The sequence below is a fragment of the Antennarius striatus genome, chromosome 18 (assembly GCF_040054535.1).
Source record: "Antennarius striatus isolate MH-2024 chromosome 18, ASM4005453v1, whole genome shotgun sequence".
Lineage (NCBI taxonomy): Eukaryota > Metazoa > Chordata > Actinopteri > Lophiiformes > Antennariidae > Antennarius > Antennarius striatus.
In genome coordinates this window covers 12885157-12907699 of record NC_090793.1, presented here as the reverse complement: position 1 = coordinate 12907699, position 22543 = coordinate 12885157, and the positions used below count along the sequence as shown (strand labels likewise).

The window sequence follows — 22543 nt, the reverse complement described above, 5'->3', positions numbered from 1 at the left end:
GATCTACACAGGTTGATCTATACACATTGGCAAGACAGAGAGACAGAGATGGGAAGGACGTGAAGCAGGTTAGGGTGATTAAGGATAAGGATGGAAGTCTATTGACAGGTGCCAGTATTGTGATGGGAAGATGGAAAGAGTACTTTGAAGAGTTGATGAACAAGGAAAATGAGAGAGAAAAGACTAGAAGAGGTGGCCGTTGTGGATCGGGAAGCAGCAAAGATTAATCAAGATGAAGTGAGGAGGGCTTGAAGAGGATGAGGAGTGGAAAGGCAGTTGGTCCTGATGATATACCTGTGGAGGTATGAAAGTGTAGGAGAGGTGGCAGTAGAGTTTCTGACTGGGTTGTTTGGTAGGATCTTAGATAGTGAGAAGATTCCTAAGGAATGGAGGAGAAGTGTGCTGGTGCCCATTTTTAAGAACAAGGAAAATGTGCTGAGCTGTGGCAACTACAGAGGAATAAAGCTGATGAGCCATACAATGAAGTTATGGGAAAGAGTAGTGGAAGCTAGACTAAGGGCAGAAGTGAGCATTTATGAGCAGCAGTATGGTTTCATGCAAAAAGAGTACTACAGATGAAGTATTTGCTTTCAGGATGTTGATAGAGAAGTAAAGAGAAGGCCAGACGGAGCTGCATTGTGTTTTTGTAGGTCTGGAGAAAGCTTATGACAGGGTGCCCAGAGAGGAACTGTGGTATTGTATGAGGAATTCTGGAGTGGCAGAGAAGTATGTTAGAGCGGTGCAGGACATGTATGAGGACTGTAAGACAGTGGTGAGGTGTGCTGTAGGTGTGACAGAGGAGTTCAAGGTGGAGGTGGGACTGCATCAGGGATCGGCTCTTAGCCCCTTCTTGTTCGCTATGGTGATGGACAGGCTGACAGACGAGGTTAGACAGGAATCTCCATGGACTATGATGTTTGCAGATGACATTGTGATCTGCAGTGAGAGCAGGGAAGAGGTGGAGGAGAAGCTAGAGAGGTGGAGGTTTGTCCTGGAAAGGAGAGGAATGAAGGTTAGCCGCATTAAGACAGAGTACATGTGTGTGAATGAGAGGGACCCAAGTGGAAGAGTGAGGTTACAAGGAGAAGAGATCAAGAAGCTGGAGGATTTGAAGTACTTAGGATTAACAGTTCAGAGCAATGGAGAGTGTGGAAAAGAGGTGAAGAAGTGTGTACAGGCAGGATGGAACGGGTGGAGAAAAGTGTCAGGTGTGATGTGTGATAGAAGAGTTTCAGCTAAAATGAAAGAAAAGGTGTACAAAACTGTGGTGAGACCAGCGATGTTGTTTGGTCTAGAGACAGTGTCACTGAGGAAAAGACAGGAGACAGAGCTGGAGGTAGCAGAGATGAAGATGCCGAAGTTCTGTCTGGGAGTGACCAGGAAGGATAGGATCAGGAATGAGTACATCAGAGGGATTTGCTGTGGCGACCCTGAAGGGAAAAGCCGAAAGGAAAAGAAATCGAAGATGTATGTGTCCACACACACACACACACACACACACACACACACACACACACACACACACACACACACACACACACACACACACACACACACACACACACACACACACACACACACACACACACACACACACACACACACACACACACACATATTTCGCAGCTGGTAAGATAAGTCACTTGAAGATCTACAAATTGAGATCTCTTGTTTCTCAAAGCAACACTATACACTCCTCTGTAACAAGCAAACTACTAATATCTATTGCAGAAGAGAAGAGCACACAATACAAAACTGTCTCCATTTTCCCACAAAACTGTGGTGAGACCAGCGGTGTTGTTTGGTCTAGAGACAGTGTCACTGAGGAAAAGACAGGAGACAGAGCTGGAGGTAGCAGAGATGAAGATGCTGAGGTTCTCTCTGGGAGTGACCAGGTTGGATAGGATCAGGAATGAGTACATCAGAGGCACAGCACAAGTTAGAGGTTTTGGAGATAAAGTCAGAGAGGTCAGACTGAGATGGTTCGGACATGTCCAGAGGAGAGATAGTGAATATATTGGTAGAAGGATGCTGAGTTTTGAACTGCCAGGCAGGAAGCCTACAGGAAGACCAAAGAGGAGGTTTATGGATGTAGTGAAAGAGGACATGAAGGTAGTTGGTGTGAGAGAAGAGGATGCAGAAGACAGGGTTAGATGGAGGAAACTGATTCACTGTGGCGACCCCTGAAGGGAAAATCCGAAAGGAGAAGAAGAAGTTGGCATAGTCTAAATTTCAATAACTATGTTAATATTATGATATACAAAGTTTGTAGCATCTTATGAATGCGTGTCTTCATTTATTTAACATGCACTCACAAGAACACGAAAACATTCAAATTGCTCCTTAACTTGGGATAATTAAAGTATTCTTTAATCATTCATTCATTGATAGTAGTAGTTGATTAGCAGTTAGACATACACATTCCGAACTAACCCTAACCTTAATACTAAGCTTATCTCATACCAAAGCATGTAGCTATAAGAACATTGATGACCTAAATACATTCCACACTTGTAAAATGACACATTATGCAAAGTTTACAGGTTCATTGCAGCACATTTGACCTGACTATGCAAATCCAGGCTGATAATGAAATGTCAGAAATAGATACGATATTATAACAAAAATGAATTTCTTCTAAAATTAGGGGTACACGTGCACATCATTCATGTTTTTTTAAGCCGGTGTGACAGGAGAGATGAAGACAAAAATAGACTAAGAAATATTTGAATGAAAACAGCATTAGTTGAAAAGACAATTTTGTTACCATCTTAGGTTAAACCTCCAATGACATCCAGCATCGCTGTTTTTTGTGATTGAGAATGATCAGAAAGAATATTAAGATAGGATTTGTTGCAATTATGCAACTACCTAACATTGATGTCAGGAGGTTTTGGAGAAAGTATACGACAACAATATTATCAGGGTATGTTAAACAATTTAGAAGGTTATAATAACAGGTCATATGTAGGCAAGGTGTAATGACTACTCTTTTAAATCATCAGCTTTACTTACTGAGTGACTTAAAAATGTATATGTGACATTACATGAGATATGAACTGATACATCTCACCAACTATTGCACAATGGGAACATTTAATTTCCTAAAGATGAGCTAGTCGGTGCTAACAGTAGGAGTGGCAATGGCAGTTGGCAGCCCTCTGGTGTTGTGGTGCACAATGTGGGAAAGAAGATATTCCAAAAAGGCTAAGCTTGTCATTTAACCATCACCGGCTAAAGGTTAAGTTATCTTCAACATGAAATTACAGCTGAACAAGACAGAATGAAGCTGCACAATATAAATGACAAAGAACAGCCTTGTATTCCCTGGGCTGATCATGTCTTGCTATCTTTCACTGGAGCTAACACTAATTATAAGTACATATAATGATAGTGTATCCTTTGAAGAACCACATCATAATAATTCCCTCGTAGAGATTAAAAAGTCGTAAAAAAAACCCCCCACCTTAACTCTGATGCTATGAGACAAAAGCAGTGTAATCAATCCAAACATAAAGCCTACAGAACAGTTTTGGACACTTATGAAGTACCTTTGAGGGTTGGGCTCGTTGTGTTTGTCTCTCTCATGTTTTATCATTCTGTAGCGGCCAATGCGAACGTCTGGCCTGGACACCTTCATCCCATTCAGGGTGATCCTGCAAAACATAGAGATGGAATATTTATTATTATTATTATTATTATTATTAGTGGGAAAAAGAAAGAAAGATGTTTTTTTAAATTTTTAAAAAAGCACTTTATTCATAGAAAACAAATTTTCAAATTAATCAATCATTAAAAACTAACAGAAAAAAAGAGATGCACACAAAAAAGAATTCATTTAGAAAAATAACAACATAATAGAGAAAAAAAAATAAAAAAATTAACAAATATGCGTAAATGAAACCAACCAAAGACCAAACACAAGCTTCTCACTGAAGAGAAAACATTAGACATCTTTGAAACACCACATGTTCTTAACCGTTTCTACATCGTTTGTAGCTCTGTAATAATTGAAATCAATAATGATTCTTGTTTTTATCGTTCTTTTAAAATGACTTCTGCATTGTGGTCTGAAAAGCCTTGGACCTGTCTTTTCATACTTATGCAAATTGCCATCTTTATTTGACCAAGGAGGAAATTTAAAATTTTCCACTCTTTTTCTTTTTTTTCAACTTTTGTTTACATTTTCCTGTGTTTACACCCAATAACGTAGACTTGCTTGTTAAACTCTTTAAAAACAGCAAGAGTTTTGAGTCTATGACAGTCCAGGAAGCAGTAAAAAAACTGCAAGAACAGAATGAACAGTTTTCTGACAGATTTACTTAAAATTCAAAATAAAACTGATGATTGCGACAGTACAACGTAAAATCTTCCATTGCAGATCTCCAATTTCTTTAAGGGTGGCTTATAGAGAGACTCCCTTAAAGGCTTCACACCTGGTATCAGACCAAGGTGACCCCTTCCTAGTGAGTCTGATCTTTAAGTTAATCTGTATATCATTTCCTGCAATATTCTTGACATTAAAAAGTCCTTCAGTGATGACAGCTTCTTTTAAAATCCAATTAAGTAAATTAAAATCCTGTGGTCTTTTCTTTGAACCATCACCATCTTTTCAGCTTTTGCCCTTATTTTTAAAATGCATCCAGACATGATGTCTAACACTTAAACAGAGCATGGTTTAAAAGCACAAGAAAATAAAATCCCTACTACAGCTCCCCCCCATTGCCTGTTTTGTGGCTAAAATATATTCCTTCATTCAATTCTCGCTTCCAGTCAACTTCATTTTGAACAGTACTGTGTATGTCCTGGATGAATAAAACATCTAACTTTTTAGTATTCATAAACTAAAAACAGGTTCTTTTCTCAATGTCCATAACACCATTAATATTCAGTGTATCCGGTTTAAATTTGTATATGTTAAAAATTTAGTTAAAAACAAACATTTTTTTAACTCCAAAAATAGGTTTAAAACAGCAAGCATTAAAAAGAATCGTTCTGAGTAATCTGCTCTTTTTTCCCCTTTGCCATTAATTTATTTTCAATCTAAAGACCTGTGGGTCAGTAAAAACTGGGTTATCAATTCCTGCTGTGTTCTTTAAATAAAAGCAAATGGTGTCTAAAATAGTGTTAGGGTTAGGGAAGAAATTCTCCACCTTGACACTCAAACTTTTAGTGTTTTGCAGGATTTTTTTTTTAAAATTCTGCTTTGTATATCAAATCTATGGCGTTCAGAGCTACTTTTCTCAATGGGTGTTTTTATTTTTTAGTAATTATTTTCGGTTTTCCATTTTTTGCTTCAGTGTTTTTTCCTTTAGAAGCTATTTCAAATAGTTCTTCCTCCATTATTATGTCCTCTTCTTCTTCCTCCTCCAGCAGAAACTCTACCACTCTGGCAACAGTCTCTCAGGCCCACTTAGCCTCCACCAAACCACCCTGTAAACTGTTTTTTACATTATCGGTACTTTGGCACCATGCTGTTCATGTGGGAAGATGACTTTATACTGACCCAGCTGACTTTATCTTCCATACCCAACATCCCTGCTGAATGTGTTTCTGCATGGTCATAGAAAATTTTGATGATTGAGTGCCAATACTTGCATCTAAGAGAGTGGCTGCACTCTCTCACAATTCAGGAAACATACTGGTGAGACTGCATTTGTCTTTTTGTCTCATACTGGTGAGACTGTTTTGTTTCTTTGATTATCATTCATTCTCTTTTAAAGAAATGAGGATGACAGGTTAATTGTGCCTTTTTGTTCACACAGGGCTCTCAAGATGAAGAAAACTCCCAGAAACACATCATATTGCAGAACTGACCCAAACTTCTCTGCAAAGAAATGAAGGAACAAACAAGACTCTCACTGAACACCCTTGCCTCAACTGGCCACAGACTTTGATAATGGCAAAGGAAACAATTTGTTCAGCTAGACGAGTTACGAAATTTGTGACAACCAGCTTTGAACAAAGTGTGAGATCAGGACAGGGAAAGAGAGTGCTAAAGTTGTATTAACATTTTGATGCAATACAAGGGCACACAGATTTTTATCTAATGCAGCAACAAATACAGTGTCTGCAACACAAACAGTAGATTTGTTCTGCATAAAGCCTGACTTAAAGCCGAAGTCGAACAAAGGGCCTGATATTCATGAATGCAGTCACACAAAGGTTTGTGCATGTGTGTGCTGAATATGTGATTAATATTTGTTGCAATGCTCTGATTACTGCCACCTTGCTTCCTTTCTTAAAAAGCATCCATGTATGATATTTTTCCTCAACTGTTTGACTGATTGCTTCTTGTTTCTCAAATTGTCTTACCTCTCCCAAAGCCCTTTATCTTTTAATCTAATTCCTGCCTTTCTCTTTTCATTTCATTCTTTCTTCTCTCTCTTTCCTTTGCACCTCAAGTATTATTGATTTAATTTAATTTAATTTAATTTAATTTAATTTAATTTAATTTAATTTAATTTAATTTAATTTAATTTAAAATTAAAATCAAACTAAATTACGACTAATTGCCAGTGATGGTTGATCATTACATAAACAGTATACAACACAAATTAGGGAAAACCTTTACAGCTGTATTGGCAGTGAAACCCTCCTGTCTCACCCATAATAATGAAATTATATGAGGAAAGGTGATTTATGGAATCAAAATACTTATATCAATGTTTATATTTGATATTGATTTCTGTCAAGGCAACTTTTCACTTCGCTTCATTATTTTACAGAATAACCTAACATTTTTTTTGTCCTTGAGAAAAACTAACAAAAAGTATACCACTATGCATTAATTGCTGACCTGGAAAGAGGATGTTTATAGTGATTAGTTAAGAATTAAGATGGGAGACACTATAAATAAATTCAATAAAATCCACTTCTGTTCTACAGAGTTCATTTTACCTCAAGAAAGTTGGGCATCCCTGGGATGCACTTCAAGCAAAATTTGTACATCCCAACATGACGTTTATGCATCCCAAAAATAATAACGGAATATACAGTAGAAGTGTACACAAGGATTGAGTTTTGCCAATAGTACTATATAAAAAGTAAACAAACCTTTAATTTAAGTGATTTTATTAATAACATCATAACTGTTTAAGTAAAAAAAAAGAGTAAAATTATATATTATTTTTATCAAAATGTTAAAGCCTGGTAGTTATTTAGAAAACCGTTTAAGAAATAAAGAAAGATGTAATACAGTTTTTATTTAACTTTTTCTTTTCACTCAATGGTTTTCTTTGCCTTGAATTCATATACTGTGTTTTCCTGTGGACATGTGCACCAAGCTGACAAAGCCTTCTCCACATACATTTCAGTAATAAGTGTCAGTAATATCTGTCTTTTTGTTCATTAACGTTTGATTATTTTTGTTAAAGAAAGTACTCATTGTCACTTGGTGTTTCTCCAACTTTTTCGGAGGCATGGTGATAATCGATCAATCTATCAATTAACCTTTATTTGTATAGCGCTTAATCACATCAGCAGACATTTCAAAGTGCTTTAACAGACAGACAAACCCAACAGGACGGTTATGCTTATCTGGGGGGTCTAACTAACTCCTCACTCACTGCAGCGTGTAAAACAAGAACACGTAGTGTTGCCGTTTGCTCGATTTTAATAAGACAGAACTACGGAAGTGAGTCTTGTGACGAGAAACTCAATCTAGATCAAAACATAAAAGTGATTTCTGGGTTCGAAATTAAAGTGGAGAAAAGGAAAAATTGTGAATATTTTTGTTGAATGGAAGTGCATTTGAAGCTTGTGTCCCAGGGAGGCACACTGTCAGACAATCATGCGTCCTTGTAAAAAAATGTGAGTCAAAGACTCAAGGATGCACGCAAACAAGCACACTGGTTTTATGGATGTGTTTGGATAGTTGTGGTCAAATCTGCTACTTGATAAATTGCATTTGACTGTAAAAGACATCTGAGCAACAAGCCACTTATGCTAGATATTTTCTTCGGTCTCCGCTAAAACATAAGGAAAACAGTGATTCCTTCCTTTCCTTTCCTTCAATCGTCACCACTTTAATTATCTCCTCTTGTTTTGTTACCTACCTACCTAAAAAACGCATAATTTAGCGTTTTGTCATCAAAATAACATCAACCAACTCAACTCCATCAAAATAACTTCTGCCTAAACAAATTTATTTGAAAGTTAAAACACATATTTTCCCTGCCTTGGTATCTTTGTTGACTTGGCCGTGTTGCATGGGCCTGAATGATTGCTTTTGCAAGTGTTTGTTCATGTACATTTGAGAATGCATACATTTGCATAATTTAAAGGTATAATGTTGAAAATATAATACGAGAGTGTGAGTTTTTCAGTTTAGTGATCTTAGTATACAACAAAGTAGTTATAATGGTTCTGGAACTTAAAATAATCTCTTTTGCATCCGTCGTCCTGCACAATGTGTAAATCTCAACTATGGTGATAGTATCTACACAGAAAAGTCATTTGACGCCATGTAAATTGCAATATTATGGAATTTTAAAGCAACCTGATTACCTCTAACTTGTCAGCTACTATAAATGGGCACTTGCTGCAGCTCCTTCTGCACTCAGCTAACAAGTCTTATTTCCCCTTCTGAATATACTATATTTGTGGTCACATTTAAGTTTTCATGGATCTCAGTCTCAGTCCTATATCAGGCAGATATTTTGGATTTAGTTTCAGAGAGAGGTGGTAAGCACTATTATTGCATTGAATTCGAGTATGAAAAGTTGTTCGTTTCTTCATGTGTTCTCTCTATGATGACCCGAACAGAAGAGCATTGGGTTTGCACTGCCAGTGAATGGGAGACACTGAAAGTCCCAGAGACTCTTGTGCCCAGTTCTTTAGTAACTCTACCACCAACTCCCCTTGAGTCTCCCATGCTCTTTACCCTGGATCTAAGCTGTCGCTTCCAACTGTAACCAGGGTTGATGCTGCAGTAGCTTCTTGTTTCTCTTTATTCCAATTGCCCACAGTCTCCCTATCCCCTGACTAGGCTCCAGCTCAGAACACCAGCCTCTATTATTGACCTCAAAGTCAGCTCGCCAACTCTTAAATCTGGAGTGGATTCAGCGAGGGGCTACTGTCAGGTATCTGGAATGGATCCGTCATTTCCACTGACCCTTGCCTGGCCTCCAGAGTGTATGCCTTGATACAATAAATAGTCACTTCACTGTGATACAATGAGGCAATGAATACATTACTATAATGAAAATTTGACTTGTGCTGAATGTGAGTGGATTTTTAGTCAATCTATATCAACGTAATTGAATGGGAACTGAAGCAATAAGACGTCATCAGGAGTGAAATACTGGTCAACAAACTACGATTCTTTTGAAGCTACAAACAAGGTTCGCTGAAGAGAAAGAAAAGTTTATTTTACCAATAAAGATGTTAGCATTCCTCTCAGGAAACTGGAGGCTAAAAACAGTAGTAAAAGAGAAAATATCATACACTCATCAGGTGGCTACAAACATGTTAGTTTACAGTACTTAGTAACTGCTGTAAGTGTACATAACCAACTTTTTGCAAAAAGCTTCACCACAACAAATTTAGGTAATACACACACGTGAATTTAGACATCAGAACAAATCAATAGTTCCATTTTAGTGAACTTGCCAGATGGAACAGAGAAAAGTATCAGTGTCACTAATACCAACAGGCAGATGAAGAAGTAAGTTAAATCCCCAGCATTACAAAACATTTATAATTACATAAATATTCTGAAGGATAAGGGAGGAGGTTAGCAGGCTTTTCGATCAGAAACTCTGGCTTGCACATAATATCAGAGCTTCCTCTGAACGTGTGGTTTTTGTTATGTTTTTGTATCTGTCTTGTAAAATTTGCCTGCCTGCCTTCAAAAATCCTCTTTGAAAGTCTCATAAAACACTCTGAGGGTGGGCTGGCTCTCCATCTCATCTGTCAATATGAAGCTCTACATGATGATCACAAAATGAGCACACACACGCACACACACGCACGCACGCACACGCACGCACGCACACACACACACACACACACAAACAAACAAACACACTCCATACTATTCTGTACATACGTGCACTTGAACACACACATTTGTTGATAATGTGGGCTTGATATGTCAAATAGGATCAAATTATTAGGGTTCACGGGGAAAAACAAAACATCCATTTGGCTGCGGACTTGAAGCAGGTGTTGGTTTGGGGGTTTTTTCTCTTGTTTTCATTTATGTGTGTGTTGTAAAGCACTGTAGAGTAACTAATCAACTGGTTTCACTACAACTCATCAGCATAGTCATTATTTTATACTCCTCTGACAGCCAGCAGCTCTAACATGGCGTAACTGGGTAGTGTGAATATTATGTAAGAGATAGGACATTGATGATACGGTGGTGCTACACTACGAAAAATAGCAGCATCCACTGTGTGATGCGTATATAATCCAGAGCTCTTACACTTGACAGAGTCAGCTGGAACACAACAGGAGGGTGGCTGGTGAAAAATTCTCCTGAAATATTGAAGCTTTTTTAAACTTTTTTGAGGAGTTTGAAGGCAGATTTTTTTCAAATTATATCTGAAAATTAATGCTTAGACATCCATTGCTGCTGTCACGGCAGGCCGGGTTGGGACCCAAATGCAGGACACTCATGGAGACGTTTTCATTCATATTTTAATCAATAACGCAAAAATCCAGGAAACACAGGACAACTCACGCAGTGCAGCAAACTAGACGTGCAGGGAAGGGTACAAAACAATGTTTCAAGATGTCTTTCCTGCCTGATGTCATCACACTATGACAGACGACCAGTGTCAGACAGACCAATGCTGCACTCCATTCAACGGCATCACACATTTCACCTCAATGGACTGTTATCATCTGATATCCAAACAGTCTACAGTAAACATAACTCAATATATCAATATTGTTTGCACTACACTTATATCTCCCTTCCTTTGCACAATCTGCAATTTTTCTCTGTCGTTCTTTACTCTCATTCTTTACAATAGATCACCGCTTAGCAGGATGTAATAAGGACAGAGCAGAATTCTTAGATTGCCACAGAGGCTAATGTACAGAAACATCCTTAACATTGTCTTGTAAGTTATAACCCAGTTATTAATCCATTTTTTCTCTTGTAGATGAGATGATCGTCTCGAATGTCTCGTCTGTGCTGGGGACTATCCCAGCTGACTACAGACGAGAGGCAGGAAGCGCACCAGGCACGTCGCCAGCACATCACAGAGCCACATGAAAGACAAACAACCTGTCATGCACTCCCTCACACCTATAGACAATTTAGATTGATCAATGCACCACATTTTTGGAGGTGAGAGGAAGCTGGAGAACCAGAAAAAAACCCACACAGACACGGGGAGAACGTACAGACTCCGCACAAAAAGAACTCAAACCCAGAACCTTCTGGCTGTGCTACCAAATGCGCCGCCGTGTCACCTGAGTTACACGTACAGGTATTTTAATATAAAATCTAATACTTAGGGACTGCACTTGCAGATGCTCACCAAGGAATCTAAAAAAAATATGTAAAGCAATTCTATTCTGACGTGAGCTGTTGCTGTTGTTATCAGTGAAAAATGCTCCATATAAATATCCTTAGCTCACAGAAGCACTTTGTTTGAAAATGCACCAGGTTTGTGAAGCATAATTGATTGTCCAGCTTTTCTCTCTCGCTCTCTTCAGAAAAATAACAGCCAGAAAATGACATCTACCTTAAAAAAAACATTTAATTTGCATCCCGAGGCAGAGCAAGATTGTGTATGTGTGTCCGCACGCATTAAAGAGCACAGACACAACAGCACCCCCACCACCCACCCGGCCTTGATTGAATTAATCAGGAATTTCTCCAGGTCTCCTCTCCTATTCCCACCAGTAAAGTTAATTGCATTTGAGCAATGGAGTGGAAGAGAATTGGGAGCTAAGTCTGATGTCCTGTGTCAGTTCCTTCTGCCAGCAAATATTAGATGGGAGAGGAAGAGGAGTAGGAGTGGGTGGTGATGATGGTGGTGTGTGGAGGACTGGAAGCTGCACAACAGAATGAAAGCAACAGAAAAGTGAAAGTGTGTGGGTGCAAGTCGAAAAAAAGATGATTTTTGTTTCAGCAATAACACACACCTAGGTTCTGAGAGAGAGAAAAAAACCTTTCCATTGGCTTTCAGGCTTTTCATAAACAAAGTGAAAGATGCCAAACTAGCTGACATCATTCATTCAATCATTCATTCATTAATCTCCTTGAAGATGAAACAACCATCAACGTCTCGTCTTCAGCCACTTATCTGAAGTTTTGGGTCAGGGGTCTTTTGGAGGCCATCACAGCTGGCTACGGGCGAGAGGTGGGTTCTGGTGTGACCAATTCACCTAAACTGCTGGTTTTTAGAAGTGGGAGGAAGTTGGAGAACCCTGAGAACCCACACAGACATGGGAAGAAAATATGTACTCCGCACAGAAAAGAATAGAACCAGAAACCTTCTTGCTATCCATTGTGCTGCCCTTGCTAGAACATAATGGTATTACGTACAGATGGTCTGTGTTTTACAACATTCACTTTTTCACGTTTTTCACATTGACACCTGATAATCAGGGGTAGTATCATGTATTTGGATAACTGCTCTATTGCTTGAGCCACAACCGTTTATGGACAGCATTTCATGATCTTTTCACTTGGTTAAAAAATAGCAGCAACTTGGGCCTTGCTCATTCTTCATGTGTCTAATTGTATGTAATTAATGGAGAAATGAATGCGGGCATGCACACAAAAATATTGGAAGCCTTCATAAAATATCAGCACAAGATATGCTCTAATAAAATAAGTCTGTCTTTTGATCTAGTTATCATTTTTCTAATAATAGTAATAACAGTAAAATGAGGATATGCCTGCTCTCTACTCCAGTTATCCAGCCCTCATTTTCAAGGTTACAACACAATAATATCATAATATCTGCATACATACTTGAATATCAACCATGTTGATATTTGAATGTGTTTCATGAAATAAAAGGCAAAGATGGACTAAAGGATTAATCACTGTAAACAAGAGCATCAGCAACAACAATAAATAAAAGGTAACGTGTAAATGAACGTTCTGCAGCTTCGACTTGTGGTCGCTCCCACAATCTTGGGCGTGATTGAACTTATCAAATCCTTGACATTTTCAAAGTGCTAAGCCCAAAATTATGCCACCATCCTGGTTTCAGAGAAACATGCAAGGTGCTTGGGCTGCGGTGGCTGCATGCAAACATCATGGTGGCTCTGCTGAAAGGCACCGCTTGGAGCGTCAGCGGGAGGAAGGGGAAAGGTCAAGGATTAAAGAGAGAGAGAGTGTACTGACAGACGTGTGTGTGTGTGTGCGTGCGTGCGTGCGTGTGTGTGTGTGTTGGAGGCTGGCCTGCCATGGAAACCCTAGGGATGGGTACAGTCTTTGCCCAGGGCTACTGATGCATTTTCAGAGAGGGTTACAGGATGTAGAGAAAATTGCTCTCTTTTTCTCTCTTTGAATTATCCAACAACTTTTTCAGACTTTTTCAGGGTGGGTAGAAGCAAGTGGCACTGGCATTTGTGGAAGTAGCATGTGTCCTCTTCCCACTGGCTTGGGCCTGTCTGACAGAAGGGATAGTTAATTCCCCCAGGTTAGCCTTACACTAGCTGGACCTCTTTCAAGCAGCAGTGGCTGTTGCCATAGTCTGTGACATCAAAACCAGCAGAAATGACAAAATCCCTTGAGGAAAGAGGGAACACATGAATAGTTGAAAGCCCAGAGGATAGGAAGAGTAGATAAGCAAACCAGAAAAAAAAACAAAAAAACAACTATGATAATGATGATGCTCCACTTTTCCAGCTTTGAATAAACAAGCACATGGAGCATCAAGTGTCATACCAGGACATTTCGACTGGACCCCAGGTTGATCAACACATCTCCTGTTTACAAAAATCAAACACATGAATATATCTAATTTTTAGTAACAGAGAAAAACAAGATTTAAAGTTTAAGTAAACCACTCTCTGATCTATACTACTGTTCTTTCATCTTTGCATGCTGCTGTCCCCTGAGGGGATGAACCAACTTGCCTGTTAGTTCACTCAGCTGGAGATTCCTTACTCCCCACTGTCTGCTACTAAAACTTTTATTGTCAGAACTTTCCGCATCAGATGTCACAAGACTGATGCTTTGAATTTAAAAAAGAATAACTGGTAACCTGCACTGATGTGTAGATATAACATGGGCACAATTACAGCTCTAACTGTAAGTTATACATTGGTTTGTGTGGTGGGAAATTCTAAATTCTTGTTTGGAAATGTCGCCCAAAGCGGGTGGTAAACTCCATCTAAGGCTAACAATTAAAAGGTGGATGTAAAGTACCTCTACCAACCAGATTCACCATATTAGCTAATATGCTACAATCTGCTGAGTGACATTCAATAAAAGAACCAATGAGGCACAGCAAAATGCAAAAGACATTTTTGTACAAATTTTTAACTCAAATGTCATTAAGATGTTTGAACTCATCCTCTGGGCACCATGAATATATTGATTAATTTCCACAGTCATTCATCAATTAAAGTAGCTATTTGTAAATTTGTGAATCAATTTCTGAGATGAAGAATCTAGACCAATGCCATCTCCAGCAAGTTAGACTGATAAGCCAAAGCACCTTTATGTTGCACCCTCAGTGATGAATGACAACTACGCATCCATCAGTTGTATATGACAGCTTTTCCTTGGCAGGGTCAGGAGAGCTGCAGTGTATCCTTGCTGACATTGGCTGAGAGGTGGGGTACACCTTGGACAGGTCACACACTGAGAGAAAACAACCAGTTTTCACTGATTGAAACAGTTCATCATGGAATGGTATGCATCCTATTCCATACCTCTAGGATGTGGGAGAAAGCAGGGAGCAAAACATTTAGGACACTTTTGCCTTTATTAGATAATAAACTGACGACAATAATGAACCTGTGAGTTACAGTCTGGTTGACAAATTAAGGTACATTGTCACTCCTGTTTTTGTTCATATTTGCTTGAATTGGCATCATTAAAGCCTGTTTAATTACCGTTGAATTGTTTGTGAATATCAGGGTTTGAAAATCTCCATTCCAATACAGAGACCTGTCAGTCAACGAGGACGGAGAATTTCTGATGTACTGCACCTGGATACTAATATTTTAAAAAAGTGACCCGAAAAATCAGTCAAAAGCTCAATTCTTGACATAGATATACCTTAAATACAAAAGATTTGTAAGCATGGACACTGTGCACTGAAGTAAATTATAATTGCAGCAGCCAATGTCTAAATGACGTACAGTATGTTATCTTTTTCTAAATGGCTTTAACTGTGTTCCTGAACGCTAGTTTCATAGCATAGCTGCAAATTTCATAGCAGATGAAATAAGAAAAGTTCAATTTCAACTTTCAGCAGACTAAGTCACTTGGGAAATCTACAGCAGCTATCATCCAATAAAAACATTGAGAGTTTAATCTGTCATGTTTACACACAACACACACAGAGACACAGCCGATCATGGAATAAACCACACATAGATCCCTTTTACAAAATATTTCTGGACGCCGACAAACAACTGTAATCTCTTGAACGCTGTGATGAATGGCAAAACCCAGTCTCAAAGACAACAATGTCCAATTCCTTCATTTTAATTTTTTCTAATGATTCTTTTACACTGAGAGGTGAAAGGTAAGATTCAGACAAACAAAACAGACAAACAAAATCCATTAGAGCATTGTAGAATAGACACATATTAAAGATGGATGTTGCCATTTGAAGAATCATCCTACTGTTCCAGTCTGTGTAGCTGTTCCTGCACTGGTGTGCTCAAATATCATTCTTTGGTTTCAAATGTATCTTGTGTGTCTAAAATTAAATTTGAAGCCAATTCTACATGGCATCAGACAACTTTCTTTCCTGAGAGCCGTTATGCTACCTAAAAAGGTTATTTCATCAATACTAATATCAATTTGTTTGACTGAGAGGTTGTAAGAGTAACAGAGTGATTATGTAGGGATTTCATGGAAAATGCTTGCTGAGGTTATGGTGCAATGCACAGGTAGCTTCATATGTCCAATGACAAATTATTTATTTTGGAGTCAAATCATGAGTTCACATAATTAAACGTTCCCCAGTCCAAACGGTCATCACAGTAAAATATAAATTACTCTAATGGCCCCGTGAGTGGTTCAGTGCATTTACGCATTCTTGAGTCATCTTTCTGTGTTCCTGTCAGACACATATTCTGCCTCTGGATTTGAGCGGCTGACTTCCACAGCAGGATTGCTGGTGAAGTTGGGCAAGACATTAAAAGCTGACTAAAGAGCTTCAAAAAGTTCATTTGTTTGCTCGTCATCTTTGAACAGTGACAATAATCACCCATTCCATGACGAACTTACGTTTCACCTTCAGTTGACGGAGTTCATTTTACCACATTTCACTGCAACAATCTACAGTAGACTCAGATGTAATTACTATGCTTGTGAATGCGTGGGACTGTGTAAGTGTGCATGTGCTATTGTTGCTGGTCTGCGAATCATTTTATTTGAAACAGACTGATTATGACCCTGACAGATGCTGCATTACTGCTTTTTTAATTGTGATGTCTTTGCAAAATGTCAATTTTAACAAGTGATTTAGGTTTTTTCACATGCTTAACTTCTCTTTTGGAAAATAATAAATCAATTAGGTAGGCTCTATTCTTTGTTTTGCGGGCCAATACATCGTAACGACTATCATTCTTCCACAGTTACCTGTTGTAGATGTCATCGTCCTCCCCTCCCCAGCCCCAGTACTCGTTGGGAAAGCCGTTGATTTTCAGGAACTGTTTCTTACTGAGGCCTGATACTCCTCCAAAGTATCCTGCATAGGGAAGCCTACAGGAGTGGAGAGGTAAGGGATGGGGAGAGGAGGAGAAGTTATAAGAGAAGCACTTGATGACAAAGTATTGACACATGGCATATTAAATTAATGTATTATTACAAAATGGATTATAATTGTCTACATAGTTAAACCTCTTTATGCAGTGGGAAGTCTGCCAGCTTCAACTGGCTTGCAAAAATAAGAAATTACATTTTGAATATATCTCTAGGCTGTCAGATACACTCCTAAAGTGTCTTGCCTTTGACTTATTTTATAGTTGATCATTTATTGGTGTAAGTGCATAATCCATATCTACCAGTATACATGATCCACTCAACACATTAAGTGAATGGATACAAAGATCCCATCCATATCAAACCACTCCTGGTAAGTCAATCTACACTGCCCCGGTTTCAATAAGCAAATTGCAATGTTATGATCAGGGGTTGCTTCGGTTGGTCAAGTCTAGGGTCAGCAATATTATTCAGAAAAAAAAAATAAGTCAGCTGAGTATCTGAATGTACTGAATGACCAGGCAATCCCATAAATAGATTTTTTCTCCCGAATGGCATGATCATATTCCGGGACAACAATGCCAAAATTTATCGGACTCTAATTGTGAAAGAGTGGTCCAGGGAATATGAGGAATCATTTTGACACATCAATTGGCCCCCACAGTCCTGAGCTTAACCCCATTCGAAGTCCATGAGATGTGCTGGAGAAGACCTTGCACAGCGGTTTGACTCCTATCGTCAATACAAGAACTCGGCCAAATATTAATGCAATTCTAGACAAAAATAAATGCTGTGACATTGTAGGAGGTTGTCGAAACAATGCCTCGGCAAATGAGCACCGCAATCAAAGCTACAGGCAGTCCCACAAAATATTAGACTGTGTGGCTTTTATTTGGGCCAGGCAGTGTACATTTGCAGCTTTAATTGAAAAATGTCTTTGATAATAAATGAGTTTGCCATTTGCAATTGACTGTTGGAACAAATTTAATAACTGATCCGATGTGAATGCTGTTACCTTGAAATATGAAGAGAAAATACATATGAGAACAGAAAGCTTACTGCTGAAAAGAGAATGATAAACGAAAGAAGATAGTGAAGAGACGTAAAGAGAAAAATAGAACTCCATGTGGGAAACAGACTGCCAAGTGTAGGACAATGAAAGGGCGTTTGCTTATGACAATAGCAGCATAAAGTAAGCGTGTGTGTGTGTGTGTGTGTGTGTGTGTGTGTGTGTGTGTGTGTGTGTGTGTGTGTGTACGTGTGCATATGTACAGGTACTTTATTTTTTCCCTCAAAAGTTGTAAGGCCAGTGGAGTAGAACGGACATCAGCCACAAGCTGCGACTGTCATCACACACATCTGGAGCCTAACCAGATGGTGATACGTGTGTGTGTGTGTGTGTGTGTTCGGTATAGTCTTGTCAAACACATCACAGCTTCCTTTTAAAAGATGACAAGCATAAACTAATGAGATCCTATGTTTCTAAAACAGCTCTCCCAAGAACAAGGTGGTGAGGTCTTAAAGGTCTCATATCGTACTTTTTTAAATTCATGTCATTCCGCTGCCAGATGTCCAACTACACTGTATTAGAAACGTCTTTCCCCAAAGTGATCTGTGGTCCTCAATATCTTTGATTGAGTATTGATAAAATCACTTCCGCCCCAAAACGCTCTGTGTTAATGGGCATGGCTCTAAGCTCCTTATCTCCAATCCCTTACCCCTCTGAGCGCCCTCTGTCAACACTCCCTACCCCCTCGGGTTCACGTGGGTTTTGTTTGCATGCGCCATGTGAACGTGCGCACACTAGCGATCTGTCTGTAAGTTTTTTAACTTTCAGTAACTTCGTTAATACGTATTTCGCACTTATTTGTCTCGCCTCTCTTGGTAATCACTGTTGATTTCTCTGCGCTGAGCGTGGAGTTGCTTTCTCAGTCAGCGAAAAGTGACTTTGTTGTTCACTGTGTAAACACTACATAGGCTGATCCTATTGAGATCACCCGTAAACATCGCAAAGAATTTAAAATACACAGTCTTATCAAATGGGCCAAAAATAAGTGGAGCCGACAACAGATGTTTACAGACAGGACTAAATTAAAGCTGTTTCTCAACAATCGTCACGGACAATGAGAGATCGCTGGCAGCAAAATTAACGCAGCCCAAATGAAACATGGGAAAGGTAAGCCAAAGCCTTTGTGTACGTATACTGAACTGGCTGTTGGGCGAGTGCCGTCCCTATTTTCCCTATTCTGCATCCACGAACTTAAAGTGAGGAAAATGCAGGGGTTTTACACACCTGGACAAAATCGTTGGTACCCCTCTGTTAATGATAGAAAAATCCACAATGGTTATTGAAAACACTTGAAATTTACAAAAGTGACAATCAATAAAAAGTTATTGAAAATTAAACAATCAAAATCAGTCATCACCATGTTCAACATATTTTTTTTTTTAGAAAAACAAACTACTGAATCATGCCTGGACAAAAATGATGGTACCTCTGTAAAAGATTTTTAAAAATTGACCGGAGGGACATGAATAACTCAGGTATGTCCTGTAATTGGCATCACGTGTGTGTCGAATGTCATAAGTCAGTCTGCCTATTTAAAGGATGACAAATAGTCACTGTGCTGTGGTGACATGGTGTGTACCGCACTGAACATGGACAGCAGACAGCAAAAGAGAGAACTGTCTCAGGAGCTTAGGAAGAAAATTATAGACCAGCATGTTAAAGATAAAGGCTTTAAGACAATCTCTAAGCAGCTTGATGTCCCTGTGACAACAAAAGTTTAAGATCCACTGGACTGTAGCCAACATTCCTGGACGTGGCTGCAAAAGGAAAATTGATGATAAATTGAAGAGACAGATAGTTCAAAAGGTATCAAAAGAGCCCAGAACAAACTCCAAAGAAATTAAAGATGAACTCCAAGGACAAGGTACATCAGTGTCAGATCACACACTTTGTCGATGTTTGAGCCAAAGTGGACTCCGTGGGAGACGACCAAGGAGGACACCACTGTTGAAAGCAAATATTAAAAAAGCGAGACTGAAATTTGTGAAAATGCATGTTGACAAGCCACAACGCTTCTGGGAGAATGTTCTTTGGACAGATAAGAAAAAACTGGAGCTTTTTGGTAAGGCAAACTCTATGTTCACAGACGGAAAAATCAAGCATTTGACGAAAAGAACACTGTCCCTACTGTGAAACATAGAGGAGGTTTGATTATGTTCTGGGGCTGCTTTCCTGTATCTGGCATGGGTGTCTTGAATCTGCACAAGGTACAATGAAATCTCAAGACTATCAAGGCATTCTGGAGTGAAATGTGCTGCCTAGTGTCAGAAAACATGGTCTCAGTCGCAGATCATGGGTCTTCCAACAGAATAATGACCCCAAACACACAAAAGCACCCAAGAATGGCTTGGAGAAAAACAATGGACTATTCTGAAGTGGCCTTCTATGAGCCCAGATCTAAATCACATGGTAACAACTGTGTACAACTAGGTATGTGTTTCCCCTCTGGCCTCTCAAGTCAAGACTGACAACACGTTGAAATGTTTGGGCGCACTTTCTCAAGTTCATGAAAATGCTGTGGAATGCAATATGTAAAACCAGTCCTCATGAAATATTTACAAATACAATACTCTATAAATCAGAGACACTTCTTGTCTGACTGCTTCACTGTTTCACAGTATATGACACTGCCAGGATTCTCCCAAATTAAAATTTCACAAACCCAACAAGCAAAGGGTCTCATTGTTGTTAATAGAAGTCCACCATCATTGATTCAAAACATATTTAGCACTTCAGATCCATGACAAACCAGTTTTTCTGTCATGGCGTGGACGACATCTGTTGAGCAACATTCACGGATTGATAACAGGTAAATGAAATTAACAAATAAAGCCTGTGAACTAACTCAGACTGTCAACTTGAGTTGCTCTTCTGTGTGTGAATGACATGCTTCAATCTCCTAAAGCATCACCAACAAGTCAGTTTCACAGTATGATCAAACCTCTACTACCTCGCTTCCTGTACTTTAAGCTTCACAACCACCCTGGTATCCATCGGGTTAATGGGACTCAAGGTTTTGTTCTTCACTCCCCATCAAATGTTTGACCTTAGCATGACCTGTCCAAGGATCTGTTATAACCAATTAACATTGGCCAATATTAGATAAATATATTTTTATTTAAATATCATTATGAATGCTTTTTTGTTGATGGTCAGGAAACCTTGGCATTAAAAATGTAAAATTGACTAATCTAATTTAACATAACATAACATAACATAACATAATATTTGAATTTTATACACCAATGTCAGTCTGTTGAAACCACATCCATGTAGTTCTGATTGAACTTATTATTATAGTTATGAGTATTTAAAAAGTTTCTTTACTTAAATATTAATAGCTGGCCATAAAGTAATGAATGCTAAAAGTAGCAGTTCTCAGAAGCACTGAAATGAAGTGAAATTTCTTTATTTTTTACATGGTTTGCACTCTTCTCCACATTCTTACTGGGAAATGATCACCTTATACCTGCACTCATATTGCTTCAAATAATTTTATCAGATTAATGATTAATTGCAGTCACTTAAAAAATTTGCCAATGGTGCAAAAACTAGGACGTTGATTAGCATAGACCCACTTCTTACAGACCTACAAAAGGATGTACAATATTTCAAATATGGTAACATCAAATACCATGCCTACACACAGAGGTACTTTAATATTCAAGTGTCTGCAGAATAAAATGAGAACAAAGAACATAGGAGCACATTACTGAATATAATGTGCTAGTCTTTAAGAGACTGTGATTTGTTAAGTGTTTTGAAAGGAGAATTGGACCTCAGGATGACCCTTTCTATTTGCAGTGCTTTCAGATAAAGGAATAAAACTCCATATGTCCTGTTTTTACTGCCAAAGTTCACATATTTTTTTAAAAAAAACCTCCACTGCTTTTAAATTTCAGAATAGATAAGATTGCCTTGCTAAAATACAAAATATTCTCTGTCCCACATTAGCATCATGACATGTAAATCAAATACCATTTCATTAGTTATATTTTTTATACTTTATTAATGTGAAAGCTTTCTGAAAAATGCAACTGGAAAGGATTGACTAAAAAGTTTGTAGACTGACTCAGACGGCTCTGACCTTGAGAGCCAATTTTCTAGAATGATCTGATTTTTGCATCAGCAATTAACCTTATCAGTTCTGTGACCTTCCACTCACTCAAACCACCAAGCTTTAATTTCTTGTTCTTTTATTTTCCATGGGACAAAACTGAAACCATTAAAAGTCATCACTGATTAGTAAAGCTAAATATAAATGTCAACCACAAGCCAGCTCACCTCATGAATATATTATTTCTTTCAAGACAGCTTTAGTGTATTGGTCATACAATACCCAACAGCTTCAGTAGGATAAATCTTGTAGACTGATAGAATGGTTAGGTCACATTCAAATGTCTTGTTTAGATCATTCATCAATACTTCCAATGCTTTTACAGAATTATGGGCAGGTGGGGTGTCAATGCAAAAGGCCACAGCTAATATGGGAATCAGCTACTCAGTGCTGACTTTAAAGCTGATTTGACCAGAGTATTTTAATAGGCTTGAGAACTGGACAGATGGGACTTTTTTAAACCAGAGAATATTAATGTGCTCCATTTTGGTTG

At 38.5% G+C, this 22543-nt stretch overlaps 1 protein-coding gene across 1 annotated transcript in view; it reads right to left on the bottom strand.

The window, feature by feature from the left end:
• b4galt2 (UDP-Gal:betaGlcNAc beta 1,4- galactosyltransferase, polypeptide 2) overlaps positions 1-22543 on the bottom strand; it is a 121260-nt gene that overhangs the window by 8781 nt on the left and 89936 nt on the right. The window contains exons 5-6 of the mRNA XM_068341055.1: positions 16742-16864; positions 3552-3656 (exon numbers count right to left, since the gene is read on the bottom strand). Coding sequence (XP_068197156.1) covers positions 3552-3656; positions 16742-16864 — 228 coding nt within the window. The remainder of the gene's footprint in view (positions 1-3551; positions 3657-16741; positions 16865-22543) is intronic.